Genomic DNA, 16,395 nt, shown 5'->3' on the forward strand with positions numbered 1-16,395 from the left:
CGTTCACTTTTTGTGCTGGAACTGAAAGATAATATTTTTTATTTTTTTATTTTTTGCTGTTATCCTTACCTTTTTGTCTTTATTTTGGTTTTGTTGTTTTGTTTGTATTTTCTTCTAATTCAGAGCACTTTGAACTACCTTGTTGCTATATAAATAAGATTGCCTCACCTTACCTTACCACTCAAAGAAATTGAATGCAATTGAGCTCCACATTTTTCAGACTTTTATTTGGTCTACTAGATAAAAATCGCTGGTGGTTGTAACGCAAGAAGAAATCGAATGTATAATCAACCATCTCATGTTTAAAGGCTGCATCCTCCGTTTCTATTTACATTTTACTGTATTTGATCATTATTTCCCATTAGACCCAAACCTAGCCTAAAACATGTTAAACAAATAAAGTTCTACTTCTCCACCCTATCCGCCCACTCGATTTTTAAAATACCGTCTTCATGCCCATTCCTATTTTCCTCTTGCTGCCCTCGATTCTGCCATCACCCTCTCCTGTTTCCCCTCTGTGCTCATCTCACCCCCCACAGCGCTGCTGCATTGTACCAAGCGCAGCCCCCGCTGCACCCTCTGCCACCAGGCCCCAATGCCTGTAGCGTGTAATTGACTTTCTCCCCGTCCTGGAATAAGCGGGCGGCCCGCGCCAGGCTGGAGGTGACCCATTTCCCTGGGGCATTCAGCAGCCTCCTAATCAACCATTCTCTGGGGCAGCCTCATTCACTCTGCAATTAGAGCGGCTCCCCCTTTGAGAACTCCATCAATAGGCGAGTGGGCAGGCGGGCTTGATCGGTGCAAGAGCAAAGGCAGAGTTTTTACTCCAGCACTTTGAGTTCTCAATCCTCCCGACTTTGCGCCTCCTCCCTTTGCTGCTCGCCTTCTCGAGCGCTGGTTTTGTCTAATGGGGAGCAGCAGAGACAAACAGGTAGACGGGAAGCAAACCAGGGGTTTAAACAAGAGGTGATGCAGGCAGGTAGACAAAGACAGACAGCCAGTCTGATGGGAGGGACTCCAGGGAATGATTAAAGCAGAAATCTGAAAGAAACTTGTAGAGGAAGGAACGGGGCAACATTTTTGAGAACGCACAAGTATTCGCTTTTGTCACCATGCAAGAAAATGCTGTGTTTTTTTATTCAAGAACATCCACATGCATACATTCATGCAAGAAGGATGCAAACAATTTATCGACTTGCTTGCAATACTTTTGTGTGGTAACACAAACTAACAAAATTCTCAATGTTCCCTCTGTGGCTCCTGTGTTTATATTTTCCAAAGATGTCGGTTTAATTTTCTGTTTATTCAGACACAAAATAATGCTTTATTTTAATTCTGCATACTTTGAAAAATTCAACCCTCTTCAAAGGCAGTAAACCATCTTATTAATTAATTGTTAATTGTTTGATAAGGTCTATTCATAAATTGATAACTTGCATCCCTGATGCCTAATGGCTGGGAGTTTGTCCCAGAAAGAAAGGTGTGTTTCGGACCTTGTTGTCAACGAAGACAAACTCAATTACATAGCTTCTTGGGCTCCTCGGATCTCCCATGAAGGAGTCAGAGACGATGCTGCGTGATGATTAAATAACGGCCTGGCATCTCTCCCCTGTTGCTGGCCTGATTTGCCATGCGGCAGAGGCAGTCATCATGGATAACCATGTAATCAATGGAATGAAAAAGCTGCTCTGGCTGTGAAGGTTAAGAGGGGTACTGATGCGTTCAGCGCTCTCTGCACCGCACACGTGCATCTAAAACACACTCCAGACGCTCTGGATGCTCCACACCTCCCTCCTCCTCCTTTCACCTGCTCCCTGTTCCTCCTCTCTTTCTTTGGCATGCCTTTATCTCTCTCTCTTCCTCTCTCTCTGATTATCCCTCTGTTTTTTCTCCCCCTATGCTTCTGCTTTCCTGTCTTTCCTCCCTCCTACCTTTCCCCAGTGTCGGCTGCTGTCGCCGTGGCGAGGCAAGTGACCAATCAGCAGTCACTTTCTCACTCTGGCTTCTCCCTCCCTCGCTGATATCTTCCACTCCTTCTCTCTCCTCCTCTTTTTTACATCCCATCTGCATCTCTTCCCCACAACCTTTATCAGCTCACTTCCTGGAGACGAAGTGTGATGCATTATGGGAGAGAGACGCCTGTCTGACGGGGTTAGTTGTGCTTATCATCAGAGACACTGCTAATCCGGTGTGTGTGTGTGTGTGTGTGTGTGTGTGTGTGGACTGAACTGATGAACTCATGAATGCACAGGTCCACACACACCAAACATAACCTCACATTCTCCACTCAGCAGCAGCAGCAGGAGGAAGAGGAGGAGGATGCTGACGAGACATGTTTATGTTCGTCAGTCGCTACCAGGAGAATATGATTTGCATGATATAAGCATATTTCCCCCTTCTGTTTTTGCTTCTCCTGCTTCACAATCGTGCCTCTTTCTACATGACAACTGTCTTTCTTCCCTTCACAATTAGCAGAGTAACCCTGGCTAAACAGTGACCTTATAATCCCAGGCTCTGCTGTAATGTGTGTTGCTGTTTCGTCTTCCCCTCAGGTGCTGATATGTGCACACGATGAGCGGACTGGGGGACAACTCCATGGAGCCTCTGAGCTCGGAAAACCGCAAACGCAAACTGTCCACTTGCGACACGCCCGGTCTGGGGTAAGTTCATGGCGTCGGCACATGAGGAGGGGGGAACTGAAAGAAAGTGGGCTAGTGGGTCAGTCAGTGGTTGCTCGAGCCTGGACCCAGACATGAACAGAGTGAAGTCTGCTGTGATGGGGAGAAAACTCAACCAATGAGGAGACTTTAAGCTTCAAGCTGAGACAATGTGGCTGCACCGAAAGATTTCTGATTGGTTTTAAAGTGAGATGTTTCCAAAATACATGGATCTCACATTTTGGTTCTTCTTAATCAGGATTTTTTTCTTTTGTTAGCTATATCACACACTATTTCTTATTTTTAGATTACTTAATTATGGAAAGTATACATTATATTGCATAAATAGAAAACAGGGATTACCAACATTATATCTATCTCTTCTTTATTAACTAAGAACAATTGAGGGATTATTGTTTGATTTCTTCAAATTCAGATATTTGGTTTTCTATTATCTTTTTCCTTTCACAAACATAAAAAATAATACATAAATAAGTTTATTTTTGAGTATTTTCTCTGTCCTCTCAAACCCCCAGTCTCAAACCAGAGTCTGGTTCTGGTTCTGCCGAAGGTTTCTTCCTGTTAAAGTTTTGCCTCTTCACTGTCGCTACATGCATGCTGGGTACGACAAATTGATGTAAAGTCAACGACACAATGCAGCTCGTGCAGAAGGAATAAGTGCTGCAAGTCAGGGCCTTAATGCAATCTTTCCTAAGATACAAACTTTTTAACTACTTTGAATAAGTTGCTTTCTGTTCTCCTTGATAACTAGGATCAGTTGGAACGTGTGTTACTTAACAAAGAACCACAAGAAGACATTTGTTGTGAATTGGCGCTAAATAGATAAACTGAATTTAAATGAATTGCCTTTCTGTTGGGATGATGTCATGACACTCCAATTTTAGCTTCCTCAGCAACAGAGATGTCTTTGAAAATGAATGGCTTTATCCAGAGCTGGAAGCTGTAATCTGATTTTTATTTACCGCTTTTTGAGAAATGGCTTCTTCCTCTCTGAACGGCCTTTCAGTCCGTGTTGGTACAGGACTAATAGATAATGACACAACCTCAGCCAGTCTCCTAAAAAGATCTTTTTCTTCTTCTTTGGGGTTGACATGCACATTTTGAAGCAAGAAGAAGTGATTTCTAAAACACAGAGCTCCTCTCCTCGTGTTTATACTTGGATATTGTTTTAACAGATGGGACGTGGCTTCTGCAGGCATCTGGAATTTCAACCTGGAGGTGACCCAGATTTGTGGAGATCCACAGTCATCTTCCCTTTTTTTTTCTGATCTCATTTGATTTTCTCCTTGATGAGACAAAAAATAAGAAGCATGTTTCAGGTGTGCTGCCAATTAACTCAAATGTTGTTATATGAGAAGCATAAGATTTATAATAACTTTGTCTTAAATAATAAAAATTTGATGTAATGTCAGATTGGGAGGGGAACATTATTTATACGTGGTAATAAATCCTAGTAATTCCTACGACTTGTAAAATCATCTGCAATTGAGTGTATCTGGTTAGGTTTGTTTTTGTAAATGTTTTTGAGAGTTAAATTTACAAAATTAAGCCACTAATAAACATCAAACCCAGACTGACGTATTTTGACAAAGATATTTCCAAATACAAAATGTTAGAATTTCATAATTTTCTTCTGCCTCTATAATTTCCTCTCTGATTCATTCATTACATTTTTAGAGATATGTTCGGATCGCTGAAGAATGAAGAAATTCTGATTTGCTTTTGTTCCGTTTGTTCTCCAAAGAGCCGTTCAGATTCAATGGCGCCATTTATTTTCATTTCCTACTTTTAAGATGTTTACCTGTGTTGTTCACACATCTTGCCTCAAAAACAGAACAGAAACCTAAAGTTGCTAAAGGACAAGCTGGTTAGCTCTAACCTCTTCTCTTTTTGTGGATGCTATAAAAATGGAAATGACCACATCGACACCATCTAGAACGTAAAGCTTTTTCTCAAAGCAGGATAGGTTTACTGACTTTTGCATTCTGCTCTACTTTGAAGCAATCAGCTACTGCTTTCAGAGTTATGATTAAAGAAAATTGCAGCAATGGTTCAGTCTGGCTCCAATGCCTGTAACTGGTCTCCTGCAGGTGTGAGAGGAAGCGTCGGGAGCAGGAGAGCAAATACATCGAGGAGCTGGCCGAGCTGATCTCGGCCAACCTCAGCGACATCGACAGCTTCAACGTCAAACCGGACAAATGTGCCATCCTCAAAGAGACGGTGCGCCAGATCCGCCAGATCAAGGAGCAAGGTGAGCGGACGCCCACGTCTGGAATCATAAAGGCCGCACCAACACACACTCCTCTGAGCCCAGGTGCAAGGACAAATCAGCCATTCATCTCCCACAAATTTCACAGCTTTTCCTGTTTTGGGTGGCGTTTGCGTGCGTGTATGATCATGAACAGCTGTGTGTGGGCCTCGCCAGGGTCTGCCTAATTGGATGTTTGCAGGTAGACACATGGCTCTCCGTTCTTCAGATCGTCCAGGTAATCAGCTCTGCTGCAGCGGCTGTTCTCTCAGCTTCTGATCTGGTATGTTTCTGCTGTTTCCTGCAGCAGCCACATGGAAAAGCTGCCAGCTGCGACGTTTGCTTTGCAGATGCTCCATTAGGGAACAGATCAACACCACACACACACACCGATTTTCGCATTACAAGCACAAAGTTCAACATATTTTGTTTGAGTTTCATGTGACCAGAAAAATAGTGGAAAGAAAATTATACAATCAATTATGATTAAACAATTATTGAAATAACCGTCAACTAGTTTAGTAATCCATTAATCATTAATTGAACAAAAAACTGTATAAAATTATATAAATGTTGCATTACGATAAAAACACCTTTGTCTGTAAGTATGTTTTAGGTAAAACTCCACAAGGTGTATAATTTACTTATTCAAAACATTTGATTGATTATTTATTTGAAAGTTTAATAAACTTCTAATATTATATATAAAAGAAACACCTACGTGGTTAAATGACAGATCTGTATATTGTGCAATTTTCTTATCCAATTAATTGTCAGAATAATCGAGGGATTAACTGATTACTAAAATAATTGTTAGTTGCAGCCCTAAAAATAAGACCCTCTCTACACTGATACCCCTAAATTTACACAGCTCAGGTGGAAGAACCTGCAAACCAAACACCTTTCAGTCACCTACTCCATCATGAAACTTTTAAACAAAACCTAAGTTTGAACTCTGCAAGCATGAGATAGAAGATGCTCTGATATCCACATTGGCATACAAATCGTCGTTATTTCTGGGTAAAAGTGTGACCCTGAACTCACCATCCAGTGCTTTAGGAATGTTTTTCTCTGAGTTGATAGGTCTATGGATGGAGGTAAATGTAGGGCAGGGGGAACCTGTGAGAGGCTGCAAGCTTTCCACCACAACAGGGACCCTAAACATACAGTCAGAGCTGCAATTAAATGGTTTAGAAAGCCCGTCACACAGTCTTGGAATGCCAGTCGCTCTTTGTCCACTCAGACTTGCTCTATTTTGTAAAGAAAAATGGTAAAACTTTCAGTTTCTGGATGCAGAAAAAGCAATAAAGGGTCTCTAAAGTGACTACACTTTTAAGATTTTTTGTTGCAAAAACACAACTCTGCGTTAGTGTCTCTCATCAAATACCATTTGAAAATACACCGAACTCTCTTGTTAAAATGTGACAAAATGTGCAAAAGTCCCAGGAGTGTGAATATTTTTACGTGGCTCTGGATTGGAGCACGTGTGATATTTCCTTTCCACTCAGGCTGAACTACTGGGAGACAGCTCTGCTGATTTTTCTTGTTTCTATTGGGGCTCAGTCAGTCAGCGTCTTCAACCTCAACAGGAAGGGGAAGAGGCAACGGCCAGCCCTGACTGGCTGCTGACAGGTTGCCGTGGTTACAGGAAGTGATGACAGACATGACACTGGCGTTGAGGCTCTTCTGGCCACTCGATACCTGTTTGTTTCCCCGCCACGTGCTCTCTCAGCTGCTCAGTCTTCCTGTTTCTCTGAACTCCTTCGGTTCTTCTCTGGTTTCCTGAAATCGTGTCTCATCTGTCTAAATGCACGACGAGGCTGGCTCAGAGCATTTACCTCCCATGTTTCTTGTTGTTGTTTTTTTTTTTCCCCCTCCCCTCTCTGCTCATCGTACTGAACTTCACAATGCGTAGTTGTTTGTGGTAGCGTCCTCTTTTTTACCCCCTTTGTGTGGATTTCTGTGCCTCTTGGGAGCCAATCAGACAGAATAATTCCTGTAGTCAAGCAGCCGCTGCCTCGCTCTCACTCCAAAAGCCCACATTTACACAACAACCCAACCACTATTAGTTTTTCCCAGCATCGCTCCGGACCTTTCTCTTTCTTCCTTCCTCTTTTTGTCTTTATATATCCCCCCTGGATGCCCCTGCCTCCCTCCTTCTCTTGGTCCCAGCTCCATTAATTCAGGTGCCTCAGCTCCTGCCCCTGCACCATTACGGCTTCTTCCACAGCTCCTCTGGCTCTCTCCCACTCCCTCTCTCTCAGACAATCCCTCACAGTCTGACACTGAATATAAAGCATGAGGACAGCAGCTACCTGCTCCACATGCTCCTCTGACGGGCTCCCTGTAGAAACCTGCCTCTGTCCGTCTCCCTCCTCACCTGTAGTTTTAACCCCCACCTGCCTCCCCCCTCCTCCCTGCCTTTAAAAAAAGAAAGAAAGAAATTGGAAACTGTGGAAGCACTGCCTCCTGCTGGTCTATCTAGGTAGTAAAATGCTAAAGTTTTGGCTTTTTCAGGGTTTTTGTTTTTCTGGTTTTAAAGACATTCCTCTGCTTTCTTTCACACAGGAAAAGCTTCATCCAACGATGACGATGTCCAGAAATCAGACGTGTCGTCAACCGGTCAGGGGGTCATTGACAAGGACCACCTTGGGCCGCTTCTACTGCAGGTGAGTCCGGATTTGATCTATTGTGCTGCTGTTTTTATCTACTGGTGATGATAATGGTTGATCTCCTGTCTCTGCGCCAGCAGATTCTGTTTGGGTTGGGCATTTATCATATCCTTTATCATTTATCGGGATTAATTTCTTTTCATGATGGGAGTTTTGATTTATCATTGTCACTATAAATTCTAATTAATGATGTTTAATCCCCTGCAAAAACTGTCTGAGATTGTTAGTTTTAATATTTTTTGCACAGTTTGTTCATTTAGAGTATCAATAAATATCAATAAATTTGGAAATATGATTAAATGCAGTTACTGATATTTTACTGGTGTCTCAAAGTCATTACAAATGGAAATGGTTTTTTCCTTGCATTTCCATTTATATGGTTACCTAAAAAAGACATTATAAGAATTTCTTATCCTCACTTTCATCGTTGTCACAACAGTACCACAAAATATTGCGATAAAAATGTTTTGTGGTACGTATCACACGATCCCAGGCTCTGGACGGCTTCCTGTTTGTGGTGAACCGGGAGGGCAGCATCGTGTTCGTGTCCGACAACGTCACCCAGTACCTCCAGTACAAGCAGGAGGAGCTCATCAACACCAGCGTGTACAACATCCTGCATGAGGAGGACCGCGAAGAGTTTCACAAGAACCTGCCCAGGACCAACAGTGAGCAAACACACACACACACACACAATATCTGAATATGGGAGAATTTCATTCTGAATGCTTGGAAAATGTGTGTGGTGTGCCACAGGGGTGTGTGTTCGAATCAATTTTTTTCAGAATTTTTAGCCACTTTAACATCTAAAAAAATCTAAATTAATAGTTTCTGGGTAGAGTAAAGCAAAACATCTGACAAAGGTTGAAGATTTTTATGTAGAAAGCACCTAAAACGCAATTCCTGAGTGTGACAATCAATATCAAAGTTTGCTAGAAAACGTTAACAATTTTATATTGAGAAGAAAATGTATAATTTCCTTACGTTCTTTTCTTTGGTGTAGCCATCTATTCAAGTTATTGTGTAGAGGTTTGGGTAAACACTTACTACTGTACTTGTTGCAAAAAGAGCCGGAAGAATTATAATATACATAGTTAGATTTGAGAACGTCAACCAAAATCTAATCTGGTTTTGGATGAAAGGTGTGAAATTGTGGAACATTTTTAAGAAATTCTGGAATTCGCTCAGATTAAAATTATTATTGGAGATAATCTGGATGTTTGAAATAGGATTAAATCAGTGTGAGTGTCCTACTCAGTTTTACAGATGTAAATATATTGGATACTGGTGGCTGATTTGTTGTTTTATTTCATCTTCAATAAATCAAACGCTTCGCTGCTTACATTTTATTCTTACTCGGAAGTTAAAACCAGATGACATGTTCCAAGTTGATAAAACTTTGTGATCAAATTGCATGAAAATTCACGCTTCTCAGCTCCTCTTTCTAATGAGGAGCTCCTGGGAAGCACCAGAGCTGTTCATACACACATACACACCTGAAAAAACATACACTCGCTACGCGGATGCCCCCACCTACTCTTTGCTAATCAGGCAGAGCGTAGCGCAGCTGTCTGTCAAATTCAGTGGTCCAGACAGCGTAAAACAGGCCGGGCTCAATTCAGATCCCACTGCTACCACATAAGGGCTGAGTAACGCACCTCCTCACTCCCCTCTGCTTAATTCACCATGTGTTTCACCGTGATTTGCTCCTTAATATTGTACTTGAGTAAATTCACTTATTTACACCCCCTCATTATTCTCTGTATTGACGTGTAAATGACAGTGATGCATTTTTTAGGGAGCAGCGTGAGCGTGTAAGCCCATAAGTATGTGCACTATTTATAATGCCGATTAATTATGGATGTGTGTGTGCTCGGCTGACCCCGCTTCTCGATTAGCTCTGCAGTAACGTTCTCGAGCAGAAGTCGGCTCATCGACTTGGCCGCCTGCTTCCCTCTGCGCCCCGTCATTCATTCTCTCGCTTTTCCCCCTCTAACCATCCCTCTTTATGCACTTTTCCTCTCGCCGTCCCTGGTGCCTTCCTCAGCTCGCTCCTTCTCAGCCTCATCCATACTTAATATGGCTGCTTACTAAGATGAATATTGTGGCTATCCGTTTCTCAGGCTGCCTCCCTCTCTGCCGCTCCCACCTCTCTTTTTTTCTCTCTCTCTCTCTTTCTCCGTGTGTCTGCATTATCTTTTTGGCCCATGAATGAAATGCCTTCTCTGTGCACATTCCTGTGGGATGAACACATAGCACAGTGGTTACAGTTATACACACACTCAAACACTAAAACACAGATTGATGGTGAGATGTTGTTTTTACAGTTCGAACGGTATGTGCTCCATTACTGCTTGCTTTTTTTGTTGTCAACATTACACGTTTCAGATTTAACTAATCTTATTACACTGCAAAAACACAAAATCTTAGAGTATTTTCTTTCCAGTTTCTAGTTCAGATAAAGTAAGGTAAGGTAATTTTATTTATATAGCACATTTTCAGCAACAAGGCAATACAAAGTGCTTTACAGCAATTAAAATAAAATAACAAACCAAAGGAAAGAGTAAAGGAAGAAAAATAATCTAATGTTGATCTAAAGTATGTAAACTTAGTGCTCCTGTTCAGGGTTGCTAGATAAGTATAAGTAAATATCTTCTGGTCTAATTCCCTTTCTGGTTTGAAAGAAAAGGAGTCTAAAAAGTGATTGCTACATTAGTTTTTCTGGATTTTAAGTTTGATTTTAACCCCTGTTCTGGGTTGATAAATAAGTATAAGTAAGTATTCTATGGAGCTCCTAAGTATACTCTGAATTTGTAAAAGTAATTAGTACTCCACAGTTTCTAAGTAGTAATAAAAACTAAATGTTCCTGTCCACGGAGAATAAAACAAAACTAACTTACAAGTAACTTTTAAGCAAGATTCCTTAATTAATTCCTTAATATTGATGAAAAAAACTACTAGTTCCAGTGGCAGATTATTTCACCTGCATACATTTTTCCCCACATTATAGTATGCACATTGTACAATACTTTTTAAATCAATATTAGTGAAATATTTGCTTAATATTTGCTGAAAGGTCACTTGTAAGTAATCTCATTTCAAGTGAACTAAGATATTTCCACTAGAAACTATACAAGAAATGCTCTGTAAGATATTATGTTTTTGCTGTGTATGGTCCACCACAGACATTTGGAAAGTACCTGGACTTCTTGTTTGGGAAGCGTCCAGTTGGAAATGCTTTTGAGTTCACCACAATGCTGAGTAATGGAGTCTGGGTTTGACTAATTTATGACAACAGCGCTGCTGTTTTGTCAACTCTCACACAAGGCACACTTACTGTCTTTCAGATCGCTCGCTCCGATAAACTGCCCTCTACACCTGCCGAACAGAAACCTTTTGCCAGCTGATTTACTCTCCAGACGAAAAAAAAGATCACATTTTGAATGTTTTTTTTACTTCTATTTGGGTCTCAGCTGCTTCTAAAAACAAGCCAAGTGTTTAAAAAGAAACACTGTCCAGTCATTTTTTTTGGCAGTAGTGTGTTTTGCTGCTGGAAAATGAGCCTCTTCAAAAGCCTCCAGATTATTAAGTCGCATTCAACAGGCTCTGTGCCGTTACCTAGCAACCTCGGCCAAGCCCAGCCCGTCACCTAGCAACCCAAGCGAAACTCCAGCAGGTTTGATGATCTAGTTTTACTCTCTGTAAGCCCTGGATAATGGCGGCTGAAAAAGAAAAGTGTTTTATTGTTGACTCACCATCCGGAAACCATATCTGTCAAGTTCGACGAGTGTGCACTTTGAAGTCAGACGCTTGACATTTTACTCTAAAATGGCTCCAGGCGGATGTTAAGAGCAAACTCATCGGCATATGTTACCTTCAAACTCTTTCACGGTCTCCTGTTTATTTTTGTCTAAATAAATTTGTTTATAACGTCTATTTAACGTGACTCAACGTTTTTGCTGGATAGCTCAAAAGCGGGGAAATATTTTCAAATGGTAAAAATTATAACTAACTCGACAGTCCAACTTCCTCGCCGATCCTCTTCCAAGCAAGATCCTTTCTACTCCTGTCTCTGTAGTCATAACTTTATTTGTCGTAGATTATAGGACTAGAGCAAACAGTGACAATTAATTTATCCTCCATAGTTGTTTTTTTCTCGAGATCACGTTGGAAAATGCACCACTACGCCATGTAGTGGAGGCGCTCTGATTGGTCGATGGTCTGTCGAGTGGCGAAAGTTCAGACTTTCCAACTCCAGCGCTGGACTCATTGGTTGCACCAAAGGCTAGAAACGCTTGAAATACTTCAAATTGTGCAGTGCTCGACGCTCGAAACATGTTTGGCGTGAACGCACCATAAACGTTAAGTTGGGGGCGTGTCCTGCAGCAACTTATTTGGATTTAAAGTGACAAGAAGCTCCAAAATAGCTCGTTCTGACAGAACTGACCAGATTTAAATCTCATTATTTAAGAATGATTTTTGTGCAAAAAAAAAAAAAATGTAATGAACATGTCTTAGACCTCACCTAACGGTTTAGTCACCGTTAAAGGACACTTTGCTGTCGCTCTCTAAAGTTTGCCTCCTTTTCCTTCTCTCTGTGAAGGTGACCCCATCCAAAAGCGTTTGTGTGCATGTGGTTGTGTGCCGTGATGAGTAGTCAGAACCTAAATGAGGATAGATGGTGGCATGTCCCCGGCCTCGGCGGCTGCAGAGCCACTGAGACAGAGAAATATTGGAAATCGACGCCTTTGCTACATTAATCCCATGGTCCATTTAGCCAGCGGGAGAGGCTTTAGCTTCTCAGTTTTAGAGACACAATGCTTGTTTGTGGTGGTGTTTGTTTGTTTTGCTTTGCTTGTACAGTTGGATGCGAGCCATTGGTGATATTTAATTAAAGGCAGTCGGTTTACAGCTCCTGTGGTTTTCAGTCCCAGAAGCTTTGGGTTCATTCCTCTTAAGTAATCGTTTCTTGGTTCGCTTTGTATTTTTAGTAAATGGCGTGTCGTGGGGGAATGAGGCGACTCGACAGAAGAGTCACACCTTCACCTGCCGGATGCTGGTCAAATTTGGCCACGCCCACGGCCCAATGGAGGAGGGACCAGGAGGACCGCGCTACGAGACAATGCAGTGTTTTGCTCTCACGCAGCCCAAGGCCATGATCGAAGAGGGAGAAGGTAGGTGGAGGGACCAGTGATGGCCAAAAAATGGACAACTAGATCCAGAAATGTGTTCCTGCATGTGTGTGACATTGTCTTTCCTTTTAACAACTGCAACACACTTAGTTGGAAGCCTCACATTGAATATATTTGAAATAAAGTTCCAAAATCTACTGGATTATTATTTAAAATAAAAGATTTAATTAAAGGTTTACATATAATGTACTCCTTGGTTATGCCCTCTTTGTCATATTGCTCAGAAATATGGGAAATCCAAATAAAACAATTATCGACATACTTGTTAAGGAACACAAAAAAAACTATTGAGCTTATTACTGTAAAACATCTACTAGATCTTCCATTCAAAGTAATAAAAATCTTCCTTCTGGAAATCATAAATTATTTAAGTTAAAAGAGAGTAAATGTAAGCAAGTTAATTTTTAATATGCAAAAGAGAAAAGTAAAGCATACTTTGGAATGAACTGAATGATGATCTCAAGTTATGTGCTTTGCTTGGTGAGCTTTAAAAGACCCTTAAAATGTAAAATTCTAAAAACTAATATTCTTTCCCTCTCCTTCACTATTTATTTTTTTATTTAAACTTTTTTCTGACCTTGTTGTCTAGATGTAGAGTTCACAAATAGTAGCAAAGCAACAAACAAAAACCTTTTCTTTTAATTATCACACATACATTTAAGATTTAACATGTTATGTTGACAATGTGAAAGCTAAAACCGATGGTAGTCATCGTTAGTGAGCAGTGCAGCGCATCTGATGTCACGTTGCAATGCGTCTAAAATTACCTAATATTTCTTAAAGCAAAACATAAAATGAGATCATAAAAAAGATGAATAGAATCACTAGAAACACTTAATGGCGTATTTTCGGGATTTAAATTAAAAACCAGTATAGCTTGTTCCAGCATTTGTTTGTTAACTCCGTCTCTGCTCTCCTCTCCTCTGCAGACCTTCAGTCATGTATGATCTGCGTGGCCCGTCGGGTCACAGCCGTGGAGCGGACCGAGAGTTTCAACACCCGACACGAGCTGTCAGGTCAGGAGCTGGACTCTGACTGAGCGGCACGCTGCGTTGACTCGGTCACGAGTGGGTTTGACCCGTCCTCCCTGTGTCTCCCTGTGTCTCCCTGTGTCCGTCGTGTCTCAGGTAAACTGATTCAGATCGACCAGAGCTCCCTGCGAGCATCCATGCGTCCGGGCTGGGAGGATTTGTTGCGGCGCTGCATCCAGATGTTCCTTCAGCACAGCGACGGGCAGCCGTGGTCGCACAAGCGGCACTATCACGAGGGTGGGTTCGGACCTGGAACCTCACAGCTGCTGTCAACAACTGCAGCGCTTTTAATATTAATAATTAGAAAACTGGAGGTGCCAGCAAAGAGATAACTGGATTAAGTAGCGACACTGTTTGATTCCAAAGTTGTTTTTGTTTTGGCTTCATTCAGACAAAGCTGAGGGTGAACAAAAACTTCAGGTAGGCTAAAGAAAATGTGTTTGTTTTCACCTTTTAGGTTTTTCTCCTCCATCTCATGGAATAAGTTGCATCTAACTAAGGTCTCACTAACTTTACCATTTATGATCACAAATTTATATTACACATCACACGATGTGAGTTTTAGAGGAACTGTGTGCAGTGGTGGTTTTAAAAAAAAAGAAGCCTCAAAAATAACCAATATTGTAACTTTTTCAATTGCCAATTATGCTATAAAATATTGTATTCACCCATGAATCACAGGAAAACATAAGTGATAAGTTTTACTTGGAAAACAGTTGTGAACTCATAACCAGGTGGATGGCAGGTACTTTTTCTGTTTTAATATTTTTACTCTGCAGCTTTTAAAATATCAAGAAGGAAGCATAAACAGCAAAAAATTTCAAACATCAGCAAACCAATGTGGTGTGTTTACTGATTAGAAAAATACTTAATTTTTTTTCGCCAGCAATGAATAAAATTTGAGGGATTATTTTTGTTGCGATTTGTTCGCAGCTTTTCTCCAGGGTCATGCCGAGACGCCCCTGTACCGCTTCTCCCTGTCTGACGGCACCCCAGTTACAGCCCAGACCAAGAGCAAGCTGTACCGACACCCCATGAGCAACGAGCCGCAAGGATTCATCTCCACTCACCTGCTGCAGAGGTCAGAAAATCTGTAATCAAACATATAGCACACATACAGCTCTGGAAAAAAGTAAGAGACCACTTAAAATGATCCATTTCTCTGATTTTAGTCTTTATAGGTATATGTCTGAGTAAAATGAACATTGTTCTGTTATTCTATGAACTACTGAGAACATCCATCCATCCATCCATTTTCTGTTCACCCTTGTCCCTAATGGGGTTGGGAGGGTTGCTGGTGCCTCTCCAGCTACGTTCCGGCCGAGAGGACAGGTCACCCTGGACAGGTCGCCAGTCTGTCGCAGGGCAACACAGAGACATACAGGACAAACAACCATTCACACACACTCACACTGACACCTAGGGAGAATTTAGAGAGACCACTTAACCTGACAGTCATGTTTTTGTACCGTGGGAGGAAGCCGGAGAACCCGGAGAGAACCCACGCATGCACAGGGAGAACATGCAAACTCCATGCAGAAAGACCCCGGGCCGGGAATCGAACCCAGGACCTTCTTGCTGCAAGGCAACAGCTCTACCAACTGCGCCACTGTGCAGTCCAACTACTGAGAACATGTCTCTGAAAATCCAAGAAAAATTTTGTATTTATTTGCAGAAAATGAAGTCTGAAGCAGTGCTTACAGACCTCAAGTAATGCAAAGAAAAGTTCATATTGATTTAGAAACAACAATATCGAAGTTTTGACCCAGGAAGAGTTCAGGAATCGATATTTGGTGAAATAACCAGGAGGTTTTTAATGGAGTGCAGTGGTCTCTTCATTTTTACCAGAGCTGTACATACAGAGTACTTCTAGAGTGAGTTACATCGATTTGAATATATTTTTGGACAAAATGTACTTCTAGGAGTCTGTTTATTATGCTGGACTTTTTACTTTGACTTGAGTAATTTTTATATGAAGTCTCGCTATTCTTACTTGAGTAAAGTTTTTGGATCCTCCTCCAAAAACTTCACTTCATGATGAACGCGCTCGTTTTAACCAAAAAATTCACCGGGCACAGACACACACCTGCAGATTTTGTTAGTTTCATGGATTTTATATTGAAAAAAAATGTATTTAGAAAAATGTTTTGTTTGCTTGATTTTTGTTACAAGGCGACAAGACATTTCAACTTGAAATACGGGGGAAATGTCTTGTACCACGTTGGCGAAATATATAAAAAAAATAAACTGCAATAGACCTTCTTTCAAATGGTTCAGAAAGTGCAATCAGGAATATTAAATATAATTTAAAAATAAATAGAAAAGCATGATGTGGCTCAGAGCACCAATCACAGAATTAGACTGTTAAGATAAATGTTTGAATATGACTTGTTGATAACACTATATTTGAAGGGGTGTGAATGTTTGTGATTGTTTTTATCATAAAGTCTCACTCAGTAAGTAATGACACTTTTCATGCAACTTCTAAAGCAGTTTTACATTAAAAGTGTTATAATTTACAGAATCGCACTTCATGGTAACATCATAAACATTCATGTTTATGTCATGTCAGTC

At 41.1% G+C, this 16,395-nt stretch overlaps 1 protein-coding gene across 7 annotated transcripts in view; it reads left to right on the forward strand.

Annotated features, from left to right (window-relative positions):
* LOC122827738 (nuclear receptor coactivator 3-like) overlaps nt 1-16,395 on the forward strand; it is a 75,321-nt gene that overhangs the window by 45,714 nt on the left and 13,212 nt on the right. For all 7 annotated transcript variants that reach the window (XM_044110684.1, XM_044110674.1, XM_044110727.1 and 4 more), the window contains 8 exons: nt 2,553-2,660; nt 4,769-4,929; nt 7,495-7,595; nt 8,092-8,266; nt 12,590-12,772; nt 13,720-13,806; nt 13,918-14,058; nt 14,755-14,902. In XM_044110684.1, coding sequence (XP_043966619.1) covers nt 2,572-2,660; nt 4,769-4,929; nt 7,495-7,595; nt 8,092-8,266; nt 12,590-12,772; nt 13,720-13,806; nt 13,918-14,058; nt 14,755-14,902 — 1,085 coding nt within the window. In that variant the 5' untranslated portion in view covers nt 2,553-2,571. The remainder of the gene's footprint in view (nt 1-2,552; nt 2,661-4,768; nt 4,930-7,494; nt 7,596-8,091; nt 8,267-12,589; nt 12,773-13,719; nt 13,807-13,917; nt 14,059-14,754; nt 14,903-16,395) is intronic.

This window comes from Gambusia affinis, linkage group LG01, assembly GCF_019740435.1.
Source record: "Gambusia affinis linkage group LG01, SWU_Gaff_1.0, whole genome shotgun sequence".
Classification (NCBI taxonomy): Eukaryota; Metazoa; Chordata; class Actinopteri; order Cyprinodontiformes; family Poeciliidae; genus Gambusia; species Gambusia affinis.